The following is a 25,708-nucleotide window of genomic DNA, read 5'->3' as shown; positions in this document are numbered from 1 at the left end:
GCATAATAGTTATTTGTACAACCGACTGACTCGGACAATACACATCGTGTGCCTAAAAAAGCATTTATCATCGAGTTATATACAACGTTTTTCGCAATAAAGTAGGACTTTTGGTCACTTGTTGCATAAATAAAATATACAGCGAAACTGAGCGAATATTCTCTTTTAATCGATCAATGGGCTGAAACGTGGAGATAACACGGTCCGGGGTGGTGGTGGTGGTGGTGTATTCGGAAATAAATCATTGTTATGGTATAATGAAGTATAGTCCATCCCCTAGACACTTCGACAAAAATATTTGTCAATAGCGTGAATAGTGTCACAACTGTGGTATAGTCGTGAATTTTTCAGAACTGTGACGTCGGACATGGTACATGACATGTTTTATGACACAAGACAGGCAATTCAAATGACAGGCTCATAGCTCGGTAAATTCGATGGATTCTTTGCATTGCCATTTCGTAGAGAGTGAAATTATTTCACCAGAAAATAAAGCATAAATGAAGTACGGAAAAAAATTGTGATGCTCCTATCTATCACTTCCTTTGGCTCATTAAAATTTATTTTAAGTGCAGAACACGCGTCACTTTAACATAATAACTGCGTTGTATAGGATGTTGAAATTTCCGAGTAGGATATACAAAAAAGAGTGATTTTAATTCGAAATTGGTGTATAAAATAAAATAAAAAAGAAGTTAATTTTTGGAAGACTAATCAAATGTAACGATCTTTTTTGTACATTGTTGTAAATCAAACGAATCAAAAGAGTTAACCTTTATAGGGGGAAAAAGTGAAATATATTTTGTTCATAATTATATTCAATATTGTTCATAAAAAATTGTTTTCGATAACATCACAAAATACAGCTTATCTATAAAAAATGTACATAAATTGGTGGCTTGCTGTCGGGTGGTTTGTAGAGACGCCACAATTTATTTTCAATACTTCATTCTTTGCTCCATTTTCTTGTGAAATAACTTCACTCTGGTAAATATGTACGAACATTGCAGTGAAGTTGGTTCACAAAAAAAAGAGCGCTGACATTTGTAATTTTACGACGAAATGTACTAGATATGATATGCCGAATTATTCAAAAATGTATTACATGTGAGCGAAAGTTTGCAGACATAATTTTTCTATGTAATTATAACGTAAAACTACAATCACAAATAACGTTACTGGTGTCGTACAATATTGATGGTACTTTTTTGGGCTGTAACTTTCAATTTTCGGTTCTGAACGTAACGTTACAAATTGATTGTTAATATACCAAATACTAACGTTAAGCCGGATGCCTGCTCACGAGTTTGTTTTAAGCAGCAAGGTTTGTAAACTGTTATTTTATGTAGATCTTACATATCCTAGCCGAAGGCGAGGTGAGCTTGCAAGTATCATAAATTGGTCCCAAGTTAATGAATTCCAAGCATCCAATGTACGCCATTTTTTTTCCTTTCTAAATATTTAACTTTTACTCAAAATTTAAAACTTAAAATTTTGGGATTCGACTAAATCGATCTCTAAAATTTCATACAAATGAACGAAACTTAAGTGAAAGCACCGTAACTTGAATCAATAGAAAGGTCCTAGGAATGGGAGACGCTCAAAATTATCGATAATATTAATCGAAAGAAATTATCGATAATCGATTAATCATATCGTTATTGATAATTTGATAATTATCGATAATTATCAAAATATTTTGATATTTATCTGAAAATTCATGATAATGTACCGATATATCGGAATATATCGATAAATATCGGATTTTCGGACCGAAATATCGATATATCGAATTATCGATATCTTGATAATTATCAAAATATCAATAATTATCGATTATCGATATATTTTTAATAATTTTCGATAAAAAAAAGTCGATAATTATCGATAATCATTATCATTATAGCCTTTAAGGTCCCTTTATATGAAATGGGAGCCCACTATAACAGGCTCTATTTCATAATATTTGATTTCGACATATTCGAGCATAGAGTGCTTCCGCACAGCTTCTCCTCCGGTTTTTTGTGGTATATTGGATTCTTCTCTGTCTTTCCTGAATACTTCATCTCAGAACCTGCTTTTTGGAAACTAATTTCTTGAATTTCTCGAATTTTCTAGAATTTCTTAAAATTTCTCGAATTCGAGAAACTTCAAGAAACTCGAGAAATTAGTTTCTTGAAATTTCTTGAATATCTCGAAGTTTCTCGAATTTCTCAAAGTTTCTTGATTTTCTCGATTTTCTCTATAAGTTTCTAAAAAGTAGGCCCTGCTTCATCTATATGTCGTCAAAAAATTCATTTGTAAAAAATGTTCGTACATCGTAGTCACCCGTTGATGTTGACTAGGCAAAGTTTTAAAGTTTCACATTATAAGACACAGCCCCATCTGCGAGCGTAATTTTATTTAACTGAAAATGGATCTTTGATAAAAGAAAGAGTAAAATACAATAAGAACAACAAAACAAAAATTAAAGTATTGAAACTGTCGTTTGTATAGAAGGTACTTATGAACCGCTGTTATAAATCATACATGAGAAGAGTAGAATTATGTTACAAAATAGTATTTGTAATTTTTGTTTGGGATGTAGCATTTATTTCCATATAAATCATTATGTTTCGTCGAACATGCCTGTAATAAGAAACATTATCCGATATACCTCACTATAAGTGAGACACTTTGAATACATACCTTACCTACTATAGCGTTGCGCAATGCTTCCAAGAATATTAAATAGAAGTTAAAAAGTATTTACGTGACCGCATTTTATTCGTTGTTTTTTCTTCTTCTATATCCACATAATATAACATCTTTTTTCCGAGGGTAAACTGGTAGATATATACATTTATATTGCATTTCCAGAAAACATTAATAGAAATTGTGTATGGCTTAGAATCTTGTAGAATTAACATTAATATGGTTTTGCGGACGTAACATGATACCATATTATCAGTGTTGGAAACGAGACGTCTTTCACAGTTGTTGTTCATATGTATTTATATTGTGCATTTACATACATTACATTTAAAGTATCACATAATATACTCGTTTTCATTCTCGAACAGAAAAATCTATAGAAGTTACAGTGCCGGGCTGGCTCAAAAAAGACCTTCGGGAAAAAATCGAAAGGGCCCATCTTTTCGGCCGACTGTTTTGAATCAGGCTCATTGGTATGCCCATAATTTAGAAGCAACACGAAAAGGTAGATGCTATTTGAGCTGGGTATGTATAGTGTTAATATTATTGCATATATAGAGATAGTATATCGCTAGCGGAGATAGCGAAAATTTCTTTGAAAGAACGAAAAATCGAGAATTTTTTACTGTGTCACGAATTGAATTAAAATGCGTCTTGATTTGATTAATTAAAGAAAGAATTGGTAAAGCCATAAAATGCTTAAAATAGCGATTCCACTGACTTCATAATATCTTTCACTGATTTTCTTAACATTTTACAGACTGCTGTCATCTGTTATCGATAACGACAGCAATAGTAAACGACAAAGTCTGACTTATGAGGTCTTAAATAGCAAAAATCATGTTCAGAACAAATGAAGTAAAACATTTCTGAAATCAGTCTCTGAAAATCTTCGATCAAATAAAGTAATAGATTAGAATAGATAAAGATTAGATGGTAAAACTGTTGATATGCTTGCCGTCTGTGACAGGCTAAGACGACTCGATACAACGATAAGTTGCAAATTTAGAAACATTGCGCGAAAATCACGAGTTTCATGATTTTCGGGTAACCATCCGAGTGTAAAAAGGTTTTTAAATGGTATGTTTGAAACGTTTCAATGATATGTCACGTCGGCTCATCACGGAAATGTCTTTCAAATGAAACGTTTCAAACTTATCAATAAAATGTCACGTCAAATGAAATTTTTCAAACTTTTCTGTGATAGTTCACGTCGGGTAATCACCCGAGTACAAATAGTGTTTCGAATGAAACGTTTCAAAACTTATCAATGAAAGGCCACGTCGGGTAATCACCTGATTGCAAATAATATTTCAAATGAAATTTTTCACACTTTTCTGTGATAATCATCACTTCAGTGCAAAATAGTATATTTCAAATGAAATGTCTCAAACTCTTTTGTGGTAGTTCACGGCGGATAATCATTTGAATGCAAATAATACTTCAAATGAAACGTTTCCTTATCAACTACGGCCTATTATTTTAGGGAATTTAATTCCTAAAATTCCCGAAAATTCACAAATAATTTTTGCTCGTAAATCTTACAGTCAAAGGCAGTCAATTTTCAGCATAAATTTGCTTCAGTTGTTTTTCAGCTGATCCACAAATACAATCAAAACTGGTTTTCCTTGTTTATACGGTTGAAGCTGCTACACGCACGCGCGTGGTAGTGTTAAAACCGTATAAAGACTTATAAACGGTTGTGATTGTTTGTGTGGATCAGCTGAAAAACAGCTGAAGCAAATTCATGCTGAAAATTGACTGCCTTTGACTGTACTAAAACTCATTTAAAAATAATTGTCTGGCTTACAGAAGATCAAAGACAATTAAAAATTTACAGATTTTTCAATGTATAGCCTTCGACGTGAAAAAGTCGAAAAAGAGTCTGGAAAATTAAGAAAAAATAAGGAATTTTAGGGAAATCTCTTAAAATAGGCAAGGTCATGTCGGGTAAATAGCGCAAATATTTTTTCAGTTGAAATCGAAAAAAATCTCTGACTGAATTGATCCTTCAACAAGACTTCTGAAGCTTTATTATAGCAACGGAAAAATTGTCGACTGGTGTCATGACCAATTCTTCCGTTTTATTTTTCGATATTTTTTTAATTGAAACAGAATTGTAAGAAGACATTTAATAACAAATGAAATAAAAATTGGTAAATAAATCATTGCAAATATCTGAAAAGGAATATTCGGGTCTTTGTCTGACTCAGGCAAAAGGCCCTTCGGCAATCCCCCGAATGCCCAGTATGGCCAGTCCAGCACTGACTGCAGTAACAACCAGCAACACTAAAAACTGTATTAGACTTTTACATGGATGTGTGCTCAACAAATAAAAATTTGAAAATGTTTATATAAAGACATTTCGGATAATGTTGACCGTAATCAGACAGAATGAGGATTAAAGGTTTTTGTTTTCTTTACTTTTTTCTTTCTTTTCTTCAAATCTCATCTACTTACAGAGGGGATTATAAAACGTCCATATAATTAATAAATTAAGTATGGCAGTTTAAAAATGAAATCTATAAAGTCTACTTAAAAAATACAAAAGTTTAACAAGTTGTACACATTTATACAATATCTAGTCTAGCTGTATACTATCGTTTCCTTTATCGTTTAGTTGTCTTAAATTTTTCTGTATAAAATTTATCTCTTATAAACGAGATATATACACCAGATAAGACACATGGTAATGACTTGCCTTTATTAACATTTCATATAATGTGCATCTAAAAAATCATTCATTTATCCCCTTTGATAAAATCGAAATTAAATATTTCGATTTATTCGAAAGAAAGAACTAGCATCCAGCTGATAACTACTAAAATATTTCGTTAAATTATTCGGCAACCTAATACGCCTCCAGCAATAATTTAGTCTGATTCATAGCACGAACATTAGCCAATTTAACAATAAAATACGCCCAGGTGATTAATCAATGGCAAAATGAAGCAGGTATTATGCATAGAATACAATATACGTATTAGTCAGACAAAATGTATACCTGGTGCGGTGTGGTTCCTTTTGATTTTATTTTCAAAAATGTCATGCCTTAATTATCAGCTTATTTTAAGATATTTTAAAACGTTTAAGATATTTTGATCGACTTTTTCGTTTTCTTCTAAATACTTTAATCTTCTTTGCTTTTTTTTTGTTGGAAGACCGATTTCGCCTCATTTCAAACATCAACTTTTCGAAACACCTCTGCGATATAATTCATTATCTGGATAAGGAATAGTTTAACAATGCAGCGACATAATGTTTGCTAGCTTGTAAATTAAACAAATAAACCGAACTGATTGATAAAAGTGAAGGTCGATATGACGGAGCGTCAACGCCAGACATCAGAAGAATGTGTTGTGTATATGTTTAATGCAAATAAATCATCGAAAATGTTCCTTTATCTAACCGGAAATGTTGATTTGAAATTTGGGAAGGGGAATGTTCTCGATAATTACATTGATATGTTTGTCATGCTGTGCATTCAGGCGATTTCTGAAGAGCATTATGGATTTTTGTATGAAAATTGTTATATTTTTCGGCATTTTGCGAGCCAGTGCGGCCGTGGTGAGAGCTAATAACACAATGTTCTCTTTTTCTGTATTAATAAACTAGTGTGGGTTGTAATTCAACAATTAACGTTAGAAAAACTAAGTACTTGCATGCCTTTAAAACTATTCTGTTAAAGTCAGCGTTTCAATAAAGATGTTTTCCAAAAAAATCAGCTCTTTTATTCCATTCACGGAATCAGAAAGCCAAAAGGTTATGGGCCCAGGTGCGGACTAAAGAGAAAATATGAAGAAACAAGAAAGTCGAAATAGGAGATATGAAAGATTGAAAGTTCCTATATCGGTTGTAAGACTAATCCAAACTGTTCGATCTGAAAATGCAAGTAACGTATAATCGAAGATGATACTAGTGATGAGGAAAGCAATTCGAGCGATGGTGCATGTTCAAATGCAACTGCAACAGCATTATCAGAAGAAGGTTTTAGAAACTTGTATAATTAAGCAAATGCACTCATCGGATTGATTGTGGGAGATGATAAATTGGATCGCATTCGAAATGAATAGCGCCCAGTATCAAGGACAGGAGAGGGATTACGGGGTCAGTTCTCTTTTCTCTATTCAATCAAAACTCTTCTGATAGAGAACGATTCACTCTTTCACTGAAAGATGTCGCTGCAACAAAACCATTGTCAACAGAAAAATAATTAATTTTTTACTCGACGGATTTCAGTCAAATAAAATGCCATCATATAGCACATGATCCTAGGACTCCGGAACAGCAATCAGTTTTTCAAACGGCTCAATCGGTATCATTTCTGTATGATGAATGGTCGTTTTAAGAAAGAATGCGAACCATGCAAAAGTTATGGCAGACTAAGCAATGAAGAAGCAACGCGAACTAATTAAAGAATCAGAATTATGGAAGTAATTTTCATAGAAATGATAACATGAAGCGCTGCGCTGACCCCACAGGTAGAATGAATATGAATGACGTTTAACAGTCATACATCTAATACGTCAAAATGGAATGTGAAATCATTTGACGTGTTATCATTTCTCTGGTAATTTTGGATTTAGAAGTATGAAGTGGAATATGGCGTCATGAGAGATTTATCTTATATTAACGGGATGTGTAGGCTGTAATTCGAGTAATCAACTTAAAAAACGAAATATTTGCATGCTGTGCGTTGGTTCTATTCTGTTAAATAAAGTCAGCGTTAATAAGGTCGTTTTCTCAGCTCTTTTATTCCAGTCGCCGAATCAGAAACCCTAAAATTAGAAGACCAAAAGAATTATTTTAAACTCGCCAAACCATGAAAACATTGAATATCACCCGCAAAAAGTTATCGGAAACCACACTTTTTTAGTTCTCTCTCAGCAGACCTTGCAAACAGGTCTAGGGATCCAGGCGATGTTTTCCTTAATGGTGGAGTTTGTTGATGTTATTCGTCAAAGAGAGAAATTTGATACGAAGACAGTGCTTACTTTCCGTATCAACGAGTAGTGTGATGCACATCGAACTATCAACTCGTTCGGCTTTATATCGCGTATTTTCGGTTTCGTTTTTATTCTCATTCTTCTTATATACATTCAAGTTTGGTTTTGTTGTTTGTTTGTTTGTGCATTTCATGGTGTGGTGACGAGTGTAAAATTGTGTGCGTCACAGGATTGAAACCACTCAATCACAGTATACGCGTGAATTCGTATAACACGAGAATAATTTTTGCATACGTATGAATGTTTCGTCGAGACGAAGTCGAAAAAAAGTTATCCAATAATTATTCTCTCGGTGTACTAATTCACACGTATATACTGTAATTTCGTGGTTTCAATCCAAGTGATGCAGATAACTATTAAATTCCAACAAAATAGGATTTTATCGTGAAACTTCTATCCCCATTGAATCGGGTTTGTCATAGTTGATACGGTCAACATTCATCTAGAATCTAAATAAAATCTGAAAATTCGTTTTGCTCGAAAATAAACTAAGTATTTGGGTAAAATATCATAGCCTGATGTAATATCTTGACGATCGCGTATATATTTACATTTCTGATTTAGATACGCATTCGTTCTCGTACATTATTTATGGCCGAACCGACAAACGGATTTTATCATTTTTCAATAAATTATTTATGCCCTACAAAAATGATTATGAAGCCAATTCACTTTTGTAACGATTTGACGATTTAAAGCGAATATCTCATTTGCTACGATTGATTTTTTCCCTCATTTCGTTTCGAGTTACAATATTGTTGTATACTATTTGGCATATTATACATACATTATACGAGAGCGACATAGCCGTAAAAAATAACGTTAAGATTCGAAATGAAAATGGAAACAATTGAATGGAATTACCTTATTAAATCGACCCAAGCAAATAAAAATATACAAAAAAAAAAAATCTGCTCTGTACACTGTAACATTATAATCAACTAGTTCTGGTTAATATTTTTTCTGTTTCCATAGTTAGATAAACATGTTTGTATGGGACTTGCCACACTGCGCGTTCTTTTCTTTTTTTTTTAATTTCATAATTAAAGACATTCAAAACCAAAACCAATTTTATTTATTACACGAGAATTGCATCGATAGAGAATTATGTTTTCTACTGATTAAGCGAAAGGGTCAGAAATATCAAATGTAAAAGCCGTACAACAAATTTCAATGAAAACTATGTAATTTCATAAAAAAAATGCACGAAAGGCAAACGGTTGTGTTACATGAATGCAGCGATTATAATGTGTATGGTTGGTGTACATCAAATATACATAATACCAAATATATATCGTTAATATGGCTCTTTTATAGTTGAGTTTTTCTATATGGAATTGGTGTGTGTATATATAGGTATATATAAATATGTGGTGCTGTTGTTAATGCACAGTATAGTGAACACGATATCAAGTGACATTAACGAAGCATGATAATTTGTTTCCTCTCTGAATAAAATTGGTTTCACAAAATGATGGCTTCCAAATATAAAAATTTTTCACGGGTGGGAATTCATGTAAATGCCCTAATACATTTCGTAAATCGCGTTCGGCTTGCTGTAGAATGTTATATTAATTGTCTACTTCATTAAAAGCATTTATTACTTTTGGTTTACATTATTTACCAATCAATGTACAATAGTGTACGCTTGTACGCTGATTCGGTACTTTGTGGTACATAAGAAATGGTCCTACCGTCAGATCGCGCCACAAGATCATCGGTTATTCACCATCAGTAGCGTTCACTGCACAAATGAACTATTATTCGTCAGCAGGAGTTAGAACGGTTAGATCGGATAGCCAATCCAGATCGAATCGTTGGCTCGAAGATGACTCAATTTGTCAGCAATGTTTGTCTTTGATGTCCTCAACGGTCGCGCAGAGCCAGGGACTATTTTTGAGAAATCGAATTTCTCAAAATTCTCAAAAATTTCTCCAATTTTTCAAAGTTTAAAACATGGTTTAACAATGTAATTTTATGTGCAGACAGACATAAAATTAACCAGAGAACTCGTACAGTCGAAAAAGTGTAAGAAGAAATAATTAAAGCCTTCGATATTCAGTTTTCAACTATTTATCAAAACTAGCTGTCTAAATCAGTTCCAAAAACGTTTAAAATATTGTCTACATCGTTGGACACGTAGCAAAGTTAATTTTCCTAAATTTTATTCAGAAGAATAAGAAAAATATTTTTTTAAGCTTTGAGAAATTTAAAGAAATATTTCTCAAATTTCTGAAAGAATTCTCAAAAAATTTCTCAAAAATTTGCGCTCGAAGTTGAGTGTTAATCAGCCAGTCAGTACTTTGCGCAACACTTGGTCATTGAATGTCATCGCGTAAATTACGGGCTCTTTGAGCCAATCAATTACTTGTCAAGAGCCTTCAATATGTTCGCACACCTTTTCACCCCGTCCACTACTCGGTTCGCATTTCGATCGTCGGTGAAATCTATGGATCTGACGAGTCAGACGTTGAGAAGGCATGGATTTATTCTTTCTGCCACCTGATCACTTTCATTTTCGGCCGTTATGCGCCAAGAAGTGGGAGCGAAAGTGGGTCATGCATAGTTATTGTTATACGCCTTCTTGACTACACATCCTAAGAATTGCTCTTTTATTATTTCATATTGACTGCTTGGACTGATCACTCGAATGGAGTATCATGCGAGTTGTCTGCATAGACCGATTGCTCAATCATTCACTGAACCGTAGACTGTTGCATTCAACATACGCTGCTGGATCGCGAATTTCAGAAAAGGAATGCCATCGATCAATTTCAATAAAGTGACGAAGCAAAAGGCGAATCGAGGCTCCGACGGGTCGACTGGGCCGACATTCACCTTCGACTTTGCTTAATGAACGTGAATTTACCTTATTCTCTTTGTAAATTCTTTCGTTGTAAATTTCAGCCAGTAGGTTTTCATGCCGTTGGCTTAACTAATATAAATAAATAAAAGAAACTAAAGCTTGATTGTTGTATATACTACAAATTTCGTCATACAGCGATACACATTTAGTAGTATCATCATTTTAGAAATTTCTCATTTCTCTTATTTTGCTTACTTCTCTCATTTCACCATATTCGTTATGGAGAAATGAGAGAAGTGGGAGAAATAAGAAATTTATAAAATGACGATACTTTTATATGTTCATCGCTGTACAGTTATTAATGCTCCGGCGAACCAACTTCACAGCTATGACATTCCTTGGATATTTTACCAGAGTAAAATTATATCACATGAAAATAGAGCTCAAGATCCCTGCCCTCACCTCGGCGCTCACTTTACAACGACAGTTCTTGATGCATAAAATGGACGGGATGGTTTAGTGGTTACATACTAGCCTTCCACCTTCAGGCAATTATATCGCTTTGGTAACATCCTACAGTTTACTCAAACTTCATCAGTTGTAGCATGTTTGGTGGCTGCAATGATGTACACACTGAATGAATCATATGACGTAAGCCAAATACGATGAATTTGTGTGCATAATGTCTAGCCTACATTTAGGCGAGGTATAAATTAACACCAACCTTCCTCAAAGAGTATTTACATAATTCGAGGCGTGGTTCGGAAGTCACGTTAGGCAGTGGACTGCACTTGTTATTGGCCGTAAATGGCTGTTAGTGAGGTCGCTAATCAAATATGAGTTTTGTCTGTTCGACAAAATTAGGCTGGGCCTTTTGGAAAATAGTCAAACATACAACAGTAGATCAAAACGTACTATTACGCGTTTTTTCTGGAAAAAGAGGAACCATTGTTTTGTGTCAAATTGTGTTGGCTGTCAGTAACAATGACAAATGTTTGCGGTAGTCGTAATATATAAGCGTTGTGTCAATTCGTCTTAATGCACGGCAGAGTAAAATAAGCCAGGCAGGAGCGGTTCATTTTCGAAACATCAAATAAGGGACCTAATGCACTGGATGAAAATGAGCTCAAATGAACACTGACATAAATTGAAAAATTTTGTTCGCAAAAAATATAGGGCTACTAGATTGTTCAGGTCTCTTGTCAAACGTCCACTCCTGCCGGGTTAACTTTACTCTGCCGTGCTTAATGTCATTTTTTCTTTATTTAACAATTTAACTCATAGTATGACGTTAGTCGGTGTAGTTGGTTTTCCAGATTCCGAAAGTAGTAATAACCACAACAACCCAAACCTAACCAAAAAGTATTGTTATTTTGATACGAAGACGTTTCCATGTCTTACCCTCTTTTTCTAATCGACTGACTACGTGAGCAGGTCTTCAATTACAGGCATGTGCGTGTGTGTACCATATGCACAGTACAATTTGGTGTATTTTTCATCTCACATATTATTATGTCACGGTCAGGTAAACTTAATCATATCCTCCATTCCTTCATCATTATTGTTATTATTACTTCATACAATCGAATCGAGTATTCAATATAATACACACTGTAATAATTCATGTGACAATATTGATCTTTTGTATAGAAATTACTATTCAAGACCACTCGGCAAAGTTTCCTTTTATTGGATGTAATATAACTCTAGCTGTAATTAGCGAATTCAACGTTTTTTTGATTAAGAATTATATTTCTTTCGGTTTTGGAGAATTAACCTTCTGTTTTGAAATTTTGTAATTAAATTTATTCTTCCGCATGAAAAATATTAAAAATGAAGAACATATAAAGCGCAATTGTGTAGCATAACGACATTCTAAATAATAGCGTTGTGCTGAGATGAATATAACAAATTATTTGTTAGACATAAATGTGGAAGCACATTTACTTTATGATATACGATTCTCGTTTAATAAAAGTATAACTATATCGATATACGAGCACATCACATGGGAAAAAGATTGTAAGTCGGACTTCATGATGCATCAAAATTGGATATAAAGAAGAATCATGCTAATAAATGAATAATAAAAAAATATTATCAAAATTGTCAGCACACACCCAGGAAGTAGAGATCAATTAAAAAGACTAATCGGCTGGCGCTATCAAAGCTTAGATATACGATTTAGTATTTTTTTTCAGTTTGGATTAAAGACGTTGATGTCTGTGGCAGAGGCGAGAGTTGAGCGATTTTTTTTTATCGGCCTATCGGTATGAGGTGTAGATGAAGTTGTGACTTCATCCAATATCCAAAAATTAGATATTGATTAGAGGAATAATCTTTTGAAGGTTTCAGCGATCTGCTGCATACAAACTCAAGAAGAATCTTCACTTGACAAATTTGTAGCCTACATTTGTGAGCTAAAATACAATCGCTAAACCGAACTGGTGTGCATACGTTATTTTGCACCAGCTGGTCATATACAATTCCAAATGGGACCAACTGGTGCAAAATAACGTATGCACACCAGTTCGGTTTAGCGATTGTATTGTATCTTTGATGATAATTTTGCACTCATATCGTTTTTGGAAAAAATTGGTGCTAAAATGTGTTAGCTTTGAATAAAAAAACAGAAATGTTTGTGGTGACGTAACCTAGGTCCGAGAAAACACAAAATTTGTGTCAATTTTCTTGAACTATAGATTAAGGAATTTGTTTATGGATTGTCCGTTGACAAGTGGATCGCCACCTAACCGGTTTCTGGTGGGTTTTGATTTTTGTTTTTTACGAGTTGCCACACGCTATTGACAATTTCAAGATATTTTAATTGGGAGGTTACGCTGATCGTTTGGTAAAAAAGGACTTCACCTAGCACAAATTAAAGGCCCTGGACATAGTTTCACATTTCAATGTCGCCAACATAGAGAAACGTAATTTCAAAACCCACTGAAACCCTGTGCTACCATCTACATTAAATACACATACCGAGCGAGCCAATCTTAATCTATTGAGTCTTATGAAAATAAGTTTTTAGAATCGATTTTTCACCGTGATACTATGAGAAATCTTTGACTAATATTGAGAAATGTAGATCACGTTGTCTCCTACATTTCCCCATCATGACTTCACGGCGAAACCTGAATTTAAAATATTTTAAGAGGCACCGGTACTTTGCCGAAAAGCATACATTAGGGCGATTTTTAAATTCTGGATTTTAGTTTACTTTTGATGATATCTTTCCATCAGAATCCTATTTCAAAAATGTACGACCGCAATTCCGACCACGAATGTGTTAGGTTTCAACAGAAAATAGATTCGGTTGTAGCAATTGTTGGATTGTAGCAATCTACTAAATATTCAATCTAGTAAGTTGTGAACATACTTTGTTCATTCTGTTTGGAACTTTCTCGGAAACTACATCTAAATTATATTGCTCGTAATAAAACCATATTCGGATTGAGTTTAAGTCATTTTATTCGTCCTGACGCTGATATTCGAAGGATTCCAACAGGTTATGGGCCCAGTAACAGGATAATAAGTGAATTAAATTTGGCTTTATTATGAAAAACGGGAGAAAGCACAGAATCAAATTTCGGACACATAACGGAGAAACAAAACAATTGTGGATGTCGCACAGGAAGATGAAGAGCATGTAAAGTAGCAACAAACAGAGAAACGAAACAATTGTGGGTAGTGTCGAGGAACAATCTGGTTCAAGAATAAATTCAAAATGCGGATGCAACTAAGGGCAAAATGCGGACGCAACTGAGGGAAGAATTGCGGATGCAACTAAAGGTAAATTCGGTGCAGATGCACAGTCAAGTGGTGGCGGTAAACTTCCAAGTTTCAACGAAGGTAGTCACATTAGGATTCACTTGTAAGAAGAACGGAGATAGAGACAATGGAACTGTTGTTTGAATATTGACGCTGGCTTTGGCAATGTTCATACGTGCGGATGCGACACTGTTCATGGATCATATCTGTGGTGTGGATAAAAGAGAAAGTTACGATACGAAAGTTAGTGTGATCAATCATAGTACATCAAATGGTCGGAATGATGTGGGTTTCATGCCTTCCTGCAACAACTCAAATCATTTGACATTCAGGAGGAGCATTTGGTTTAATTCTGGAAATTTAACGTCTAGAATGAATATTTCGAGATTGAGGAGGAGTGTTGGATTGTAGCAATCTACTAAATATTCAATCTAGTAAGTTGTGAACATACTTTGCTTCTGATTGGAACTTTCTCGGAAACTACATCTAAATTCTATTGCTCGTAAGAAAACCATATTTGGATTGAGCTTAAGTCATTTTATTCGTCATGACGCTGATATTCGGAGGATTCCAACAGCAATTTTACCAGTTCTGTAAACAATGATCAGTTTATGAAAATTTCCTTTAATTTGCTCACTTTTCTCAGAGCTGATCAAATGACTACAACCAAAACTAATTATTATTTAAAGCTAACAGATTCGTGGTCGGAATTGCGGTCGTAAATTTTTCAAAAAGGATTCTGATGAAAAGATATTAACAAGAATGAAATACGAAACACGCAAATGTAGGCTACAAATTTAGCTAAGTGCCGGGTGCCTCTTAACAACATTATGTAAAGTAATCTGTAATCATTCAAATAAAAACTTCCAGCCCTAAATACCTAAATTTCTAGAACTAAGAAGTTGGTGAGCCATGTGAGGTTTTTTAATTTAGTAGCCAACACACTACCACCTCAATAATCCTCTCGATAATCCCGAAAGTATAGAAGCGAGCCCAAAAAAGCATCACAAATACATGCAAAAATCATCACTGCCGAGTATCACGATTTATGCCCACGCCAGTGGCGATTTTCATCATCTTTTTTCCCCACTCTCCGTTTACTTGACAGATGTTGACAATACATGTTTTAAGGGGCGTGATCTAACATCTTAAAGTCACATAAACGGAGGCAAGATGTGAAAGTTTTGTCCGAGTGTAAGGTCACCTCAAATGTATGTGAAAAACCTTGACCAGACCACGAGAATAGATCGTTGTTAGAAGCACGGCATAGTAGAACCAACAGGCAGGAGCGCCTGATTTGACTAGGGAACTGAATTATCTGGTAGCCTTATATTTTGCGAATAAAATTAATTCCATTTATGTTCATTTGAATTCATTTTCAAAGGTCCCTTCTTTGACATTCGAAAAATGAACTGCTCCTGCCTGGTTTTACTTTACTCTAAGAAAAGACATGTTCAATAATCTACTATCAATAAAAACAAGTTGTTCAATGAACAATGTTCATGAAATGTTTGAAAATCTTAAGCATATGGCTATGAATGTTTGTTCCACATAAATTACCATCATTATACTTCTACCGTGCAAGGTTCATCCGTTTGCTGGGTGATACTTCAAACTCAAAAGCTATTTAAACTACAAAGCCAGTGAGTTAATGGCATTGGAAGAATGTAAAACTTCTTTTGATAAACGTCCAAATTGTAACACACAGATTTCCGAGTAAAAAATCCACTCGTTCTATCCGTATAACAAAATAACAGTATGTAGCGAAAAAAAAAATGAAAGAAAAACGGGTATAGTTCAAGACGATGAGAAGGCTCTCTGCTCTGTGTATATTAACTTATATGCAATTTCAGAAATGGTATGAAAAGCCTGTGTGTCTTTGTTCTATTATAAGATGTAACTTATTCGTAATGTGAACGGGAATAAACTGCCCTTATATCCCATTCATTCAAAAAATATTGTTGCTATGCAGCTGTGCTGTATGTAGTGATGTTGTATGGTTACTATACATATATGGACGTACGTACATAAAGTTTTTTTTTCTTCTGTATTTTTGAAGTGATATGAAAGGGAGCACATAAAAGGGAAAAAAATAATATCAAATAAAATATGTAAAAAGTGTATTTGACCTGTTTTCTATTTGTAGGGTTTTATTAAAAAATATTTGTGTTTAAAAAGTAAAATGTGTGCGCTACATAGAAAAAGTGTAATTAGAAAAAGGTTTTAAGTTTTATCCCAGCTTAGACATTATGTACATTCATCTGGGGTGTTTCGGGTGTGTGTGAGTGTGTACAATGTGTTAGCTGTACTCCTATTTTTAAAGTCTATGGCAAAACCGAACAATGATATCGGTGATTAGTTATGTGTAACGTGTTATTACAAAGGGTAGCTCAACGTATCGAAGACTTAAAAAACCATGGGTCATGAGTACACAATTATCAATTGATTCCGTGCTATTTAAAACTGTGAGAATTAAATTCAACGCAATTTTTTTTTTGATTATTTTTTATTGTTGGTTTAACGTTTGTAGTCCGTCGGGTTTAATAACGATGAACTGAAGTTGGTGGAAGACCTGACAGTTGCGATACAACAGATTGCCAATTTTTTGTGAATATTCTTTAGGAACTTTAAGAATTTTCAAGAAATTTGGGAATTTGAAAATTCTGAAAATTTCCAAAAATTTAGGATTAAAAATTTCTAAGAATTTTTAAAGAATTTTACCGAATTTTTTTGAGTTATGGAACAACCTTCCCAAAAAAGGTTATAGACGACATGGATCCAGAGATGAGAGTGCTATCCGAAAGATTAAAATTTTCAGTTTTGTTGTGTCGGAACCGAAAACTCCAATTTTCCAATTTTCACTCGCTAAGTCACCCGCCAATACAGATTGATTTCAATATAATGTTATCAAAACTAAAAGAATGGAGTGATTGCATACGATTTGTATAGCATATACTGGTATACGTCCTTCGACAAGAAATGAAATCAATCTATTTTGAGGAATCTGGAGAAATTTGGAGCCACTGACGCAATGTACCTCTTGTATATGTTTATTACCGTGGACATCGGATGTAGAATGAATAACGTCAATAAGATTCGGAATTGTTTTCGGAAATTCTTAAGAATTAGTATTTTTCAGTGATTTTTAAGAATGTCAGAGATATTCACCACAGGCTTAACAATGGAAAACGCAGCATAATTGTCAATAACAGCAACGCAAAATTGCTTGTGTTTTTCAAATGTGACTTCTTCGATTTCTCCTGTCGTTGGTACATTTTGATGTGTTTCAAATGCAGTTGCAGCACTGTTGATGCATAATTTAATCAAAATCATAAAGTCAAGAGATGTATAAATACGTAAAAATGTAATATTCTATATAAGAAGACATGGGTGACGAATGAGCGCAATATTTCATCGACGTCACATACAAATTTGTTGATTAGAATCCGATGGTCGATTTCGTTGACGTTTTCACCACTTGTCACCAAATTTTTTGTAGCTCTGTTGTAGTTTTCAGGATAAAACTTCCAGAAACAGCCGTTTTCAGCTATGAAAACCAGGAAGTCTCTTTTGCAGTTTTCATGGCAAACGAGTATCTCCTCCCATGCCCTATTGTCGATCTTAATCTAATAGCCGTCACTAACGGACTACACATAATAGTGAATTTATACGTCAAGTGTTACCTAATTTAACGTTGTTAATGTTTCCACCACTTGTCAGCAATTTTTCTATAGCTGAATATGGCGCTTTTGTATTTTTCAGTAAAAAAACTTCACGAAACGACGGTATTCAGCGAAGGTGTCACTTTTGTATTTTTCAGTACTGCGCATAATATCCTCAACATACTTATATCAACATCCAAGTTCAATAATGTCGCATAGCAAAATAGAGAAACCTTTTATTTGTCAACAGTTTTCACTTTCTCCAAACTCTTTTTTTCAATTTCTAAATGTTTCATATACGCTAAAAATGAACTCCACATCATGCTAAAGAAACTGGTACACACGACTTGATTTTTGGCAGAAACAAATTTGAAATTAATAGTCTGTGCTATTGGCCAATAAACGGCACCCACTTTGTATGTATCGAAAAATTTGTCTTTGACCTGAAATTTTATTATTTTTGTTTTGTTATCGGTATTACGACCTTCCCTTTGTCTATTTTAAAGAAGAAAATAAATACCTCCTGTTTGGCATCTTCTGTTGATTTTCCTTCGAACAGTGTCATCAGAAACAGAAACGTGCATATCGCAGCTGGATCGTATGTGAATTGTTCCGTTATTGCTTTCGATATAGAACTCTTGAATGACCTTCCAGGCCATATAGTTGCAGTAAATCTCATCCACAAAAACATTGTCGGTCCCATTATAAATGCTCCATATATGGAAAACCTTTGGTTTCAATAACATTGCCTGTCCATTATATTTTTGCATTGAAAATAAAAAATTTCTTTTTTTGTTCACCTTAGACACTTTTTCCAATCGTATGTGTTGAAATTCTTTTTCTCAACCACGGTTTGTTGGATAAGATTTCCGACCGGCCACAGAATCGCGTATGACGCCATACCACGCAAAATTTTGTGTTCATTTGTGAATGCAATTAACCGTTTCAACATTTCGCAATAAAAAAATTAGAAAAAAAAAATGGAAATTAGAAAAACTTTCGTTGCACTCTTTCCCTGTTTCCTTTTTTTTGTCGAGTTCTCTCAAATCGACTTAGTTCTTTCGTAAATAATTTCTTAACTGAATTTGCTTGTAGCATTGCATTTCCTTGATTCTAAATCAGCTGATCAGAAATTTTGCCAAAAAAACTTTTCTGGCAATGTCAATACCGATGTAAGACTAAAATTAAGTCATTGATAGTTTTAAATTAGAAGCGTTATACACATTGGTGCACCAACAGTACAGTTTATCTTGTTTCAAGTGAATTTAAAAAGTTGTCTATAATTATAATTCACGATCATTTATGTGTGATGCGTCACTATTAACATTTGACTTTTGTGGATAGGAATTAGAGTGGGTCGAATTCACATTTTCTTTTCTTTTAAAAAGCCTGACACCTTGTTGTAATTAGGTTGGTCCAGAGAATTATTAATCGAAATTTGTATCTGTTTAAAATATGATGCTCACATGCCTCAAATGCAATTTTTTGATATTTTCTGAGTAATTGAGCATAACTATATCTCTGAATTATTTCTCTGGCATGTGTGAGGTGCAATCATTACTATTGACTGGAGTCAACTGATGTACTTTGTCTATTTTAGATATCCGTTGCATAACACATTGTTTGTAAAAGAAGTGTTTCTTTCTAACTACAAAAAATACTTTTTATGTAACTCGGCATAAGAATGTGTACAATTTGCAAACTCATCCTCATAAGAGTGCTCCTCTCCACGAAAGATTTATTCGATATCTGAAGAGAAGCCAGAGTCCGCGATGCATCAATCGTTGTATAAATCTCGATGATAAACACTTTATTAGGCTTTGTGTTATTATTATTATACCTAGTACCCAAAAAGTAGGAATTCGTCGCACTTTTTCTCCGTCGGATATGAAAAATATTATTCGTACCACGGACTAGACTAAAATTCTTTTTTAACGTATTCGAACGTACCTCTCACACGCTAAAATACGAAATATATTAGTGCACTCGATGTCATAAATGCCGCAGGCCGAGTGTGACAATAGGAAAATTGCGAACACTTGTAAGTTGACGTACAACAAGAAAATGTGTGGCACTGTGTTGATAATGGTTATTTATAGAGTCGGTTATTCTTAAGCTGTGACACTAGTGTTTTTGCTAAAGTTAAATTTCAGAAAACAAAACAGATTGAATGCCAATAAATCTCATCAAGTCCAAATGTATAAATAAGTATACGCTATAATACAACATTCAGTTCAACTTTCGAAACATTTCAAAACGGCAGAAACCGGTGAAAATCATCGCCGCGGCGGAGTATAATACCTCGGCGACTGTACTGTTCATCGAAGGACGAGATTCTTCTATGCAGATAGGAACACATTTCTATAGAAGACGTCCGCAAATTAAAATTTCGAAAAAAATCATTCTATGTTCATCAACTAAAACTTTATGCAAATGGTATACATATTTAGATTTAACCCAGTAAACACAGGTCCAAAATGTACATTTCATGAAGGTAATTTCATGTGACTAATTTTTAGCCCCGTTCGAAGTACTGGGGGCTTATAGGTTTAATATGCCGTTTGTAACATGTCGAATTAGAAGTAGACGGTAGGGATGGGAGGCGTTCAAAATTATCGATAATATCAATCGAAAGAAATTATCGATAATTGATTAATCATATCGTTATCGATAATTTAATAATTATCGATAATTATCAAAATATCGAAATTCGATAATTATCAAAATATCGATATTTTGATATTTATCTGAAAATTCATGATAATATACCGATATATCGGAATATATCGATAAATATCGGATTTTCGGACCGAAATATCGAAATATCGATATATCGAATTATCAATATCTTGATAATTATCAAAATATCAATAATTATCGATTATCGATATTTTTTTGATAATTTTCGATAAAAAAAGTCGATAATTATCGATTATCGATAATTGATAATTATCGATAATCATTTTCATTATCGCCCATGCCTAGTAGACGGTTAGTGCAAAGCATTTGCCTGTTCATAGATGACGAATCTGCAATAAAAAAAAGTCCGTTCGTCAGTCAGTCTGTGACTCCTCTAGCTGCTAGCTGGAGTAAATTACAACTTTTTTTTATAATTCTTTTTTTCCCCGTTTGGTAGTGTCAAAAGAAAGGCTAAGTTCGAAGATGGGCGATTTTGAGTCGACCCCTCCCGAGCTGGGTCCCACTAAGCGAATTAGGGTTTTTAAAAGATATCTTAGAATACCAATCGGCAAAAAAAAAGTTTTTAAAATTCGGATGACCGGATGAAATTTGGGTTGGTAAATAATGTCGTAAATTGTTGGTTTTATTTGAGAGGTACTTCGTACGGACTTTCGTAATTGCGCTATGCGCAATTTTCAACACGAACACTTTCAGTAAATTTGCACATGCCGTTCTTGGGCTAGGTAGGCAATAATTGCAAGTACGCAATAGGGTTACGGAAGTATTTTGATAACGGACACATGAGAGGTTGAAGACGTATTAGGGCTACGGACGTATTAGTGTTACGGACGTATTAGGGCTACGGACGTATTAGGGCTATGGGACGTAGTATAGCTACGGACGAAATGACCGTGTACTATTAACTATTATTTTGAACACACATGCTCTAGTTGCTGACAGTATTTTGGTTTTGATAATTAAATGTTTCATCTAATTGTTTATTGACAAATTTTCATTTAAGAATAATATTTGACAATTATTTGTGCGAATTTCTATAAAACTGTTTGAAATGACCTACTTGTCTTCATTTTAAAGTGAACTAAAAAATTTTACCACTTTATCACACACACCACTAACACGAAAACGTCAACTTTGCTTCGCTTTTGAGGTTATGAGTCCCTTTACTTTTGACAATAAGAGTCACTTTTAACTGTCTGTCATGGACTGTCACACACACATTCAAATATATGACATTTTTCATTTTAATTTGTCATTTTGGGCGGTTAAAAAAAATTGTTTATTTTGTGGTACAGTCATAAAAAGTTCGCAAGTCAATGTACATGTGATGGGCCCATTTTCCGATGCCAAGTGCATTTTGCGGGGTAAATTGTTAACTGGGAAAGAAATAGGCAACTTTACCAGAGCAAGTGCATTCTCTTGATCAAAACTTATATTACAATTTAGCTAAATTAAGTCAATTCAGATGGGGCTTTAGACTCTTAACCATAATTCAAATATTTAAACATTGAAGTATCTAAACAGCATTATACACAGAGTTGACGTGCTCATTCGTAATACTTCCATAATGAATAAGTACCTAAAATGTTATCCAGAAATCAAAACTTTCACGAACAAACAAAAGTTATCGTACGTGTAGCATATTAGCATATTACCTAGTTATGCTAATGTTTTTCACATCTTTGGAGTACTCAGCCATTATTAACATTATGTGTGAATATATAATCAGACGTTGTATACTAGTTAAGGTTATTTAACAAAGTTTTTCTTCTCCTCCCGCCCATAGAGAAACAGTGATTTGTTGGACATTTTAAGTAATTCCGTTCTCGCTCTCCTATCAGTACGTAATAAGAAGTACATAAACTGTTACGCTCACTTTACGAGTCTAGGGTCATAAACAGTACATTATTACATATGTTGTGCTTTCTGTGCTGTGAGTATATGACGGGATCATTTTGGAGAGAGGTACATATGCTAAATATGCTACAGGAACTATAAAATTGTTGTGTGCACGGCCGAAGCCGGATAATGAATGGATTTATTCAATACAATGTTCCGTATATGGAGGCGGTTTACAGGCTACTCGATACGATTTAAGTGATTGACATACTGTGATCACCACAATAACTTAGATCGAAATAAAGTTCAAGTAGTGACTTGAACCAAAATGTTTTGTAATCCAAGATTTTTCTTTGTGTAAAGCAGAGAGAATAACAAAAGACAAGGAAATTTAATATTTTTTCTCTGACGATGTACATCTAATTGCATTAGCGACGCAAAGGTCAATAGTTGTTGCTGCTATTTTACTGACTCATACACTCGCACACATAAGAGAATCATTTATTTGTTCGACGTTTTGTGAGACGGGGCCATCCATAGAAATTTAATTACTTATAACTTATCTTAAGCAAAATTGTTCCATTATAAAGTCGTAACATTCATTTATTTGCAATTTCATAGAATTAAACGCTACAAAATGTTAAGTGAAATGCATTTTTATTACATTCATGCAATTCAGTGAACGAATTTGCTCACTTAATTGAATTAAACGTTGTATGAAACCCGAATCGTGTGCTGATATTTTATCGCACACAAGATGTCGATTGTTAACCCGAGGCGAAGCCGATACGATTCTTGTTTCATAAATAACTAAAAATTAAACTCAGATTCGCTTAGTAGAATAACTGAGAACTTTACATCCTCTGTTGCATAAAACGTTGTACGAATCTCCATTCGAAGTGCTTTATTAGGCACACAATAACACATATAGTCCCTAATAAAGCACTTTGCAATCGATGTCTTAAATAACTATATTATTGCCATCTGTTTATTATATCAACTGCGTCGTTTCTCAACCGTAATAGAAAAAAAAATCAAATTGATTTCAAATTATAAATTGATTTTATTTCCATTTTATTGTGATGGACACAATTTGTAGTTCGGAGAATCGGTACAATCATCCGACGGGTCACATACACATTTTGGACAATGTTCTGGCCGAGGTTGAATGAAATCCGAATAGTTTTTGATGATATCCGTTCCCGGCAATACGCATTTGCATTTCAAATAACATGTAACACACTCCGGGCAAGTCACGTTTTCCATGCGAATATTATCAGCGGGCTCGACAATGCGGGAATTAGGAATCGAGCTGGCAATGGTTATCTGAATAAATTTATAAACGTTACTATAGATAGGGAGACACTTTTCATGAAAAATCTTCTGACTTTACCGTAACTAAAAAAATCACAGCAAACGTTATGATTCGTTTCAACATGTTGATCAATCAACAAAGAACTCACCACTGACTGAACCGTATTTAATGGAATCGAAAATTTAGTTATTCATTACATAGGGTAAAACCACCAAATACGAGCTCCTACTGTAATAGAAGCCCACTATTGTCTTTTCTTCTGTCAAAGCACCTAGCAGGGTAATAGAAGATTTTACACGTCAAATAGAGTAGTTTTTTCATACCAATAATATCATTAGCAGCTTTAATCAGGGCCTATTATGTGGAATTAATTTGCAAAATTTGCAAAAATTCACAGAAATTCACAAAAATTTGCACAAATTAACGCTTCATTTTCAGCACATTTTGCAAGTCTTTGTGTTCTTTTGTATGTTTTAGTACAATTTAAGGTGAATAAAGCAATTAATTTGACTTTGAAGGTGTGTAGAAGTTATTTTTTTGAAATTTTTTGCAAATTTGTGGAGAATTTTGTGCGAATTTTTGCAAATTGAATTCTACATAATAGGCCCTGGCTTTAATGGTAATTTTACAATGACATTATGAAAAAAAAGGTATGGAAATATTCGCATACTTCGATTAAAGTACTACTTTACTTTTTTCTATTACCCTGCTAGGTGCTTTGCTTCTGTTCATCAGAACGAACACCAGAAACGACAATAGCCGGCTCATACTATGTTAAAAGCCCGTATTTGGTAGTATTACCCTATATATTGCACAAACGTATATTGAATTGAATTGAACTGCATCGCAATTGTTGTAATTTTTCTTAAATAAATAAATTTATTGTGAATTGAATAATACAGGCGAGATTGTTATATCTGATACGGCGAGTTGTACCTAATATACAAAATATATTGTTCTAGAGCTCACATCAGCTAGAGTTTGATCAGAATTAAATTTTTGAAACCCGAGCCCGAATCGTCCGGAAGATTGTATCCCGAACCCGACCCGAAGCCAGTTTTTGAAAGTAGAATCCCGGTTAACAGATGCCAAAAAAATACAATTTAAAAATTACAAAAAAAGCTAGTATGACATTTGACCATTGTTTCGATCTGTGAGAAAATTAAATACTTTTGTCGACGTTTGCATTAATATGCAGTTCAAAAATACTATTTCTCATGGCAACATTGGTACTTGATACAATGCTCTAGGAACACTATATCAATTTGCACACGAACAATTCTAGCGAATCATAATCGAAATCAAAAAAAAATCTGCAAAAAGTACCGACCTTTCGTTAAGTTGAAATGGTCGTTTCCTTTTTTGCTCATCTGTTGCAACAAGTGAAAAGAAAAGACAAGTGAAAAATGAAAAGATCCCGATACGGGCTCGGATTTGTCATATTGTGGGTACCGCTCAACTCTAAGCATCACTATGTAATTTATACTACACACCTTGTTCATGACTGCGATCTTGCTTAGTGTAGCCGTATACATGAGACGTAAATAAATATGATGTTTTATCGGATAACAAGTGGCTGCATTTAAACAATTTTTTACATTGTTCATGAAATGGTGATGATACCTACAATACAATACATTGAATAGTTAATTCGATACTTTAAGCTACCATTTTTTTCAACTGAACTGCGAAAAGTGAATGATTATTTTGAAGTATGAAGGGGATTTTTTCACCATATCACTAGTGACCAAATGCAAAAAGGCAAAAACGAAAAGAAAAAATTGATGCTCACGAAGCTTAACGATCAGAAAACCTCCGTAGGGTCCATCATCCCCATCTGTTTTTGTGATCTGGCACCTGAGATTGGTACCATACACTTAGGAATTCTCCACTCTATACCAACATCAGGCTTCGC

At 34.0% G+C, this 25,708-nt stretch overlaps 1 protein-coding gene and 1 long non-coding RNA gene across 2 annotated transcripts; both read right to left on the bottom strand.

Moving 5' to 3' along the window:
• Positions 1-18,165: 18,165 nt before the first annotated feature.
• LOC119067593 (mpv17-like protein) lies at positions 18,166-19,031 on the bottom strand. Its single transcript, XM_037170691.1, has 3 exons — positions 18,743-19,031; positions 18,463-18,670; positions 18,166-18,385 (listed from the first exon to the last, which is right to left on the bottom strand). The coding sequence occupies exons 1-3, from the start codon at positions 18,892-18,894 to the stop codon at positions 18,179-18,181; spliced, it is 567 nt and encodes a 188-aa protein (XP_037026586.1). The 5' UTR covers positions 18,895-19,031; the 3' UTR covers positions 18,166-18,178.
• A 4,486-nt stretch (positions 19,032-23,517) lies between these two features.
• Positions 23,518-24,035, bottom strand: LOC119067596. The gene is made up of 2 exons (XR_005085964.1): positions 23,872-24,035; positions 23,518-23,804 (listed from the first exon to the last, which is right to left on the bottom strand). It is a non-coding gene; the product is annotated as an uncharacterized LOC119067596 (long non-coding RNA).
• Between the last annotated feature and the right edge of the window lie 1,673 nt (positions 24,036-25,708).

Source organism: Bradysia coprophila, assembly GCF_014529535.1.
Source record: "Bradysia coprophila strain Holo2 chromosome X unlocalized genomic scaffold, BU_Bcop_v1 contig_12, whole genome shotgun sequence".
In the NCBI taxonomy this organism is placed as follows: Eukaryota; Metazoa; Arthropoda; class Insecta; order Diptera; family Sciaridae; genus Bradysia; species Bradysia coprophila.
This window is presented reverse-complemented; position numbering and strand designations above follow the sequence as displayed.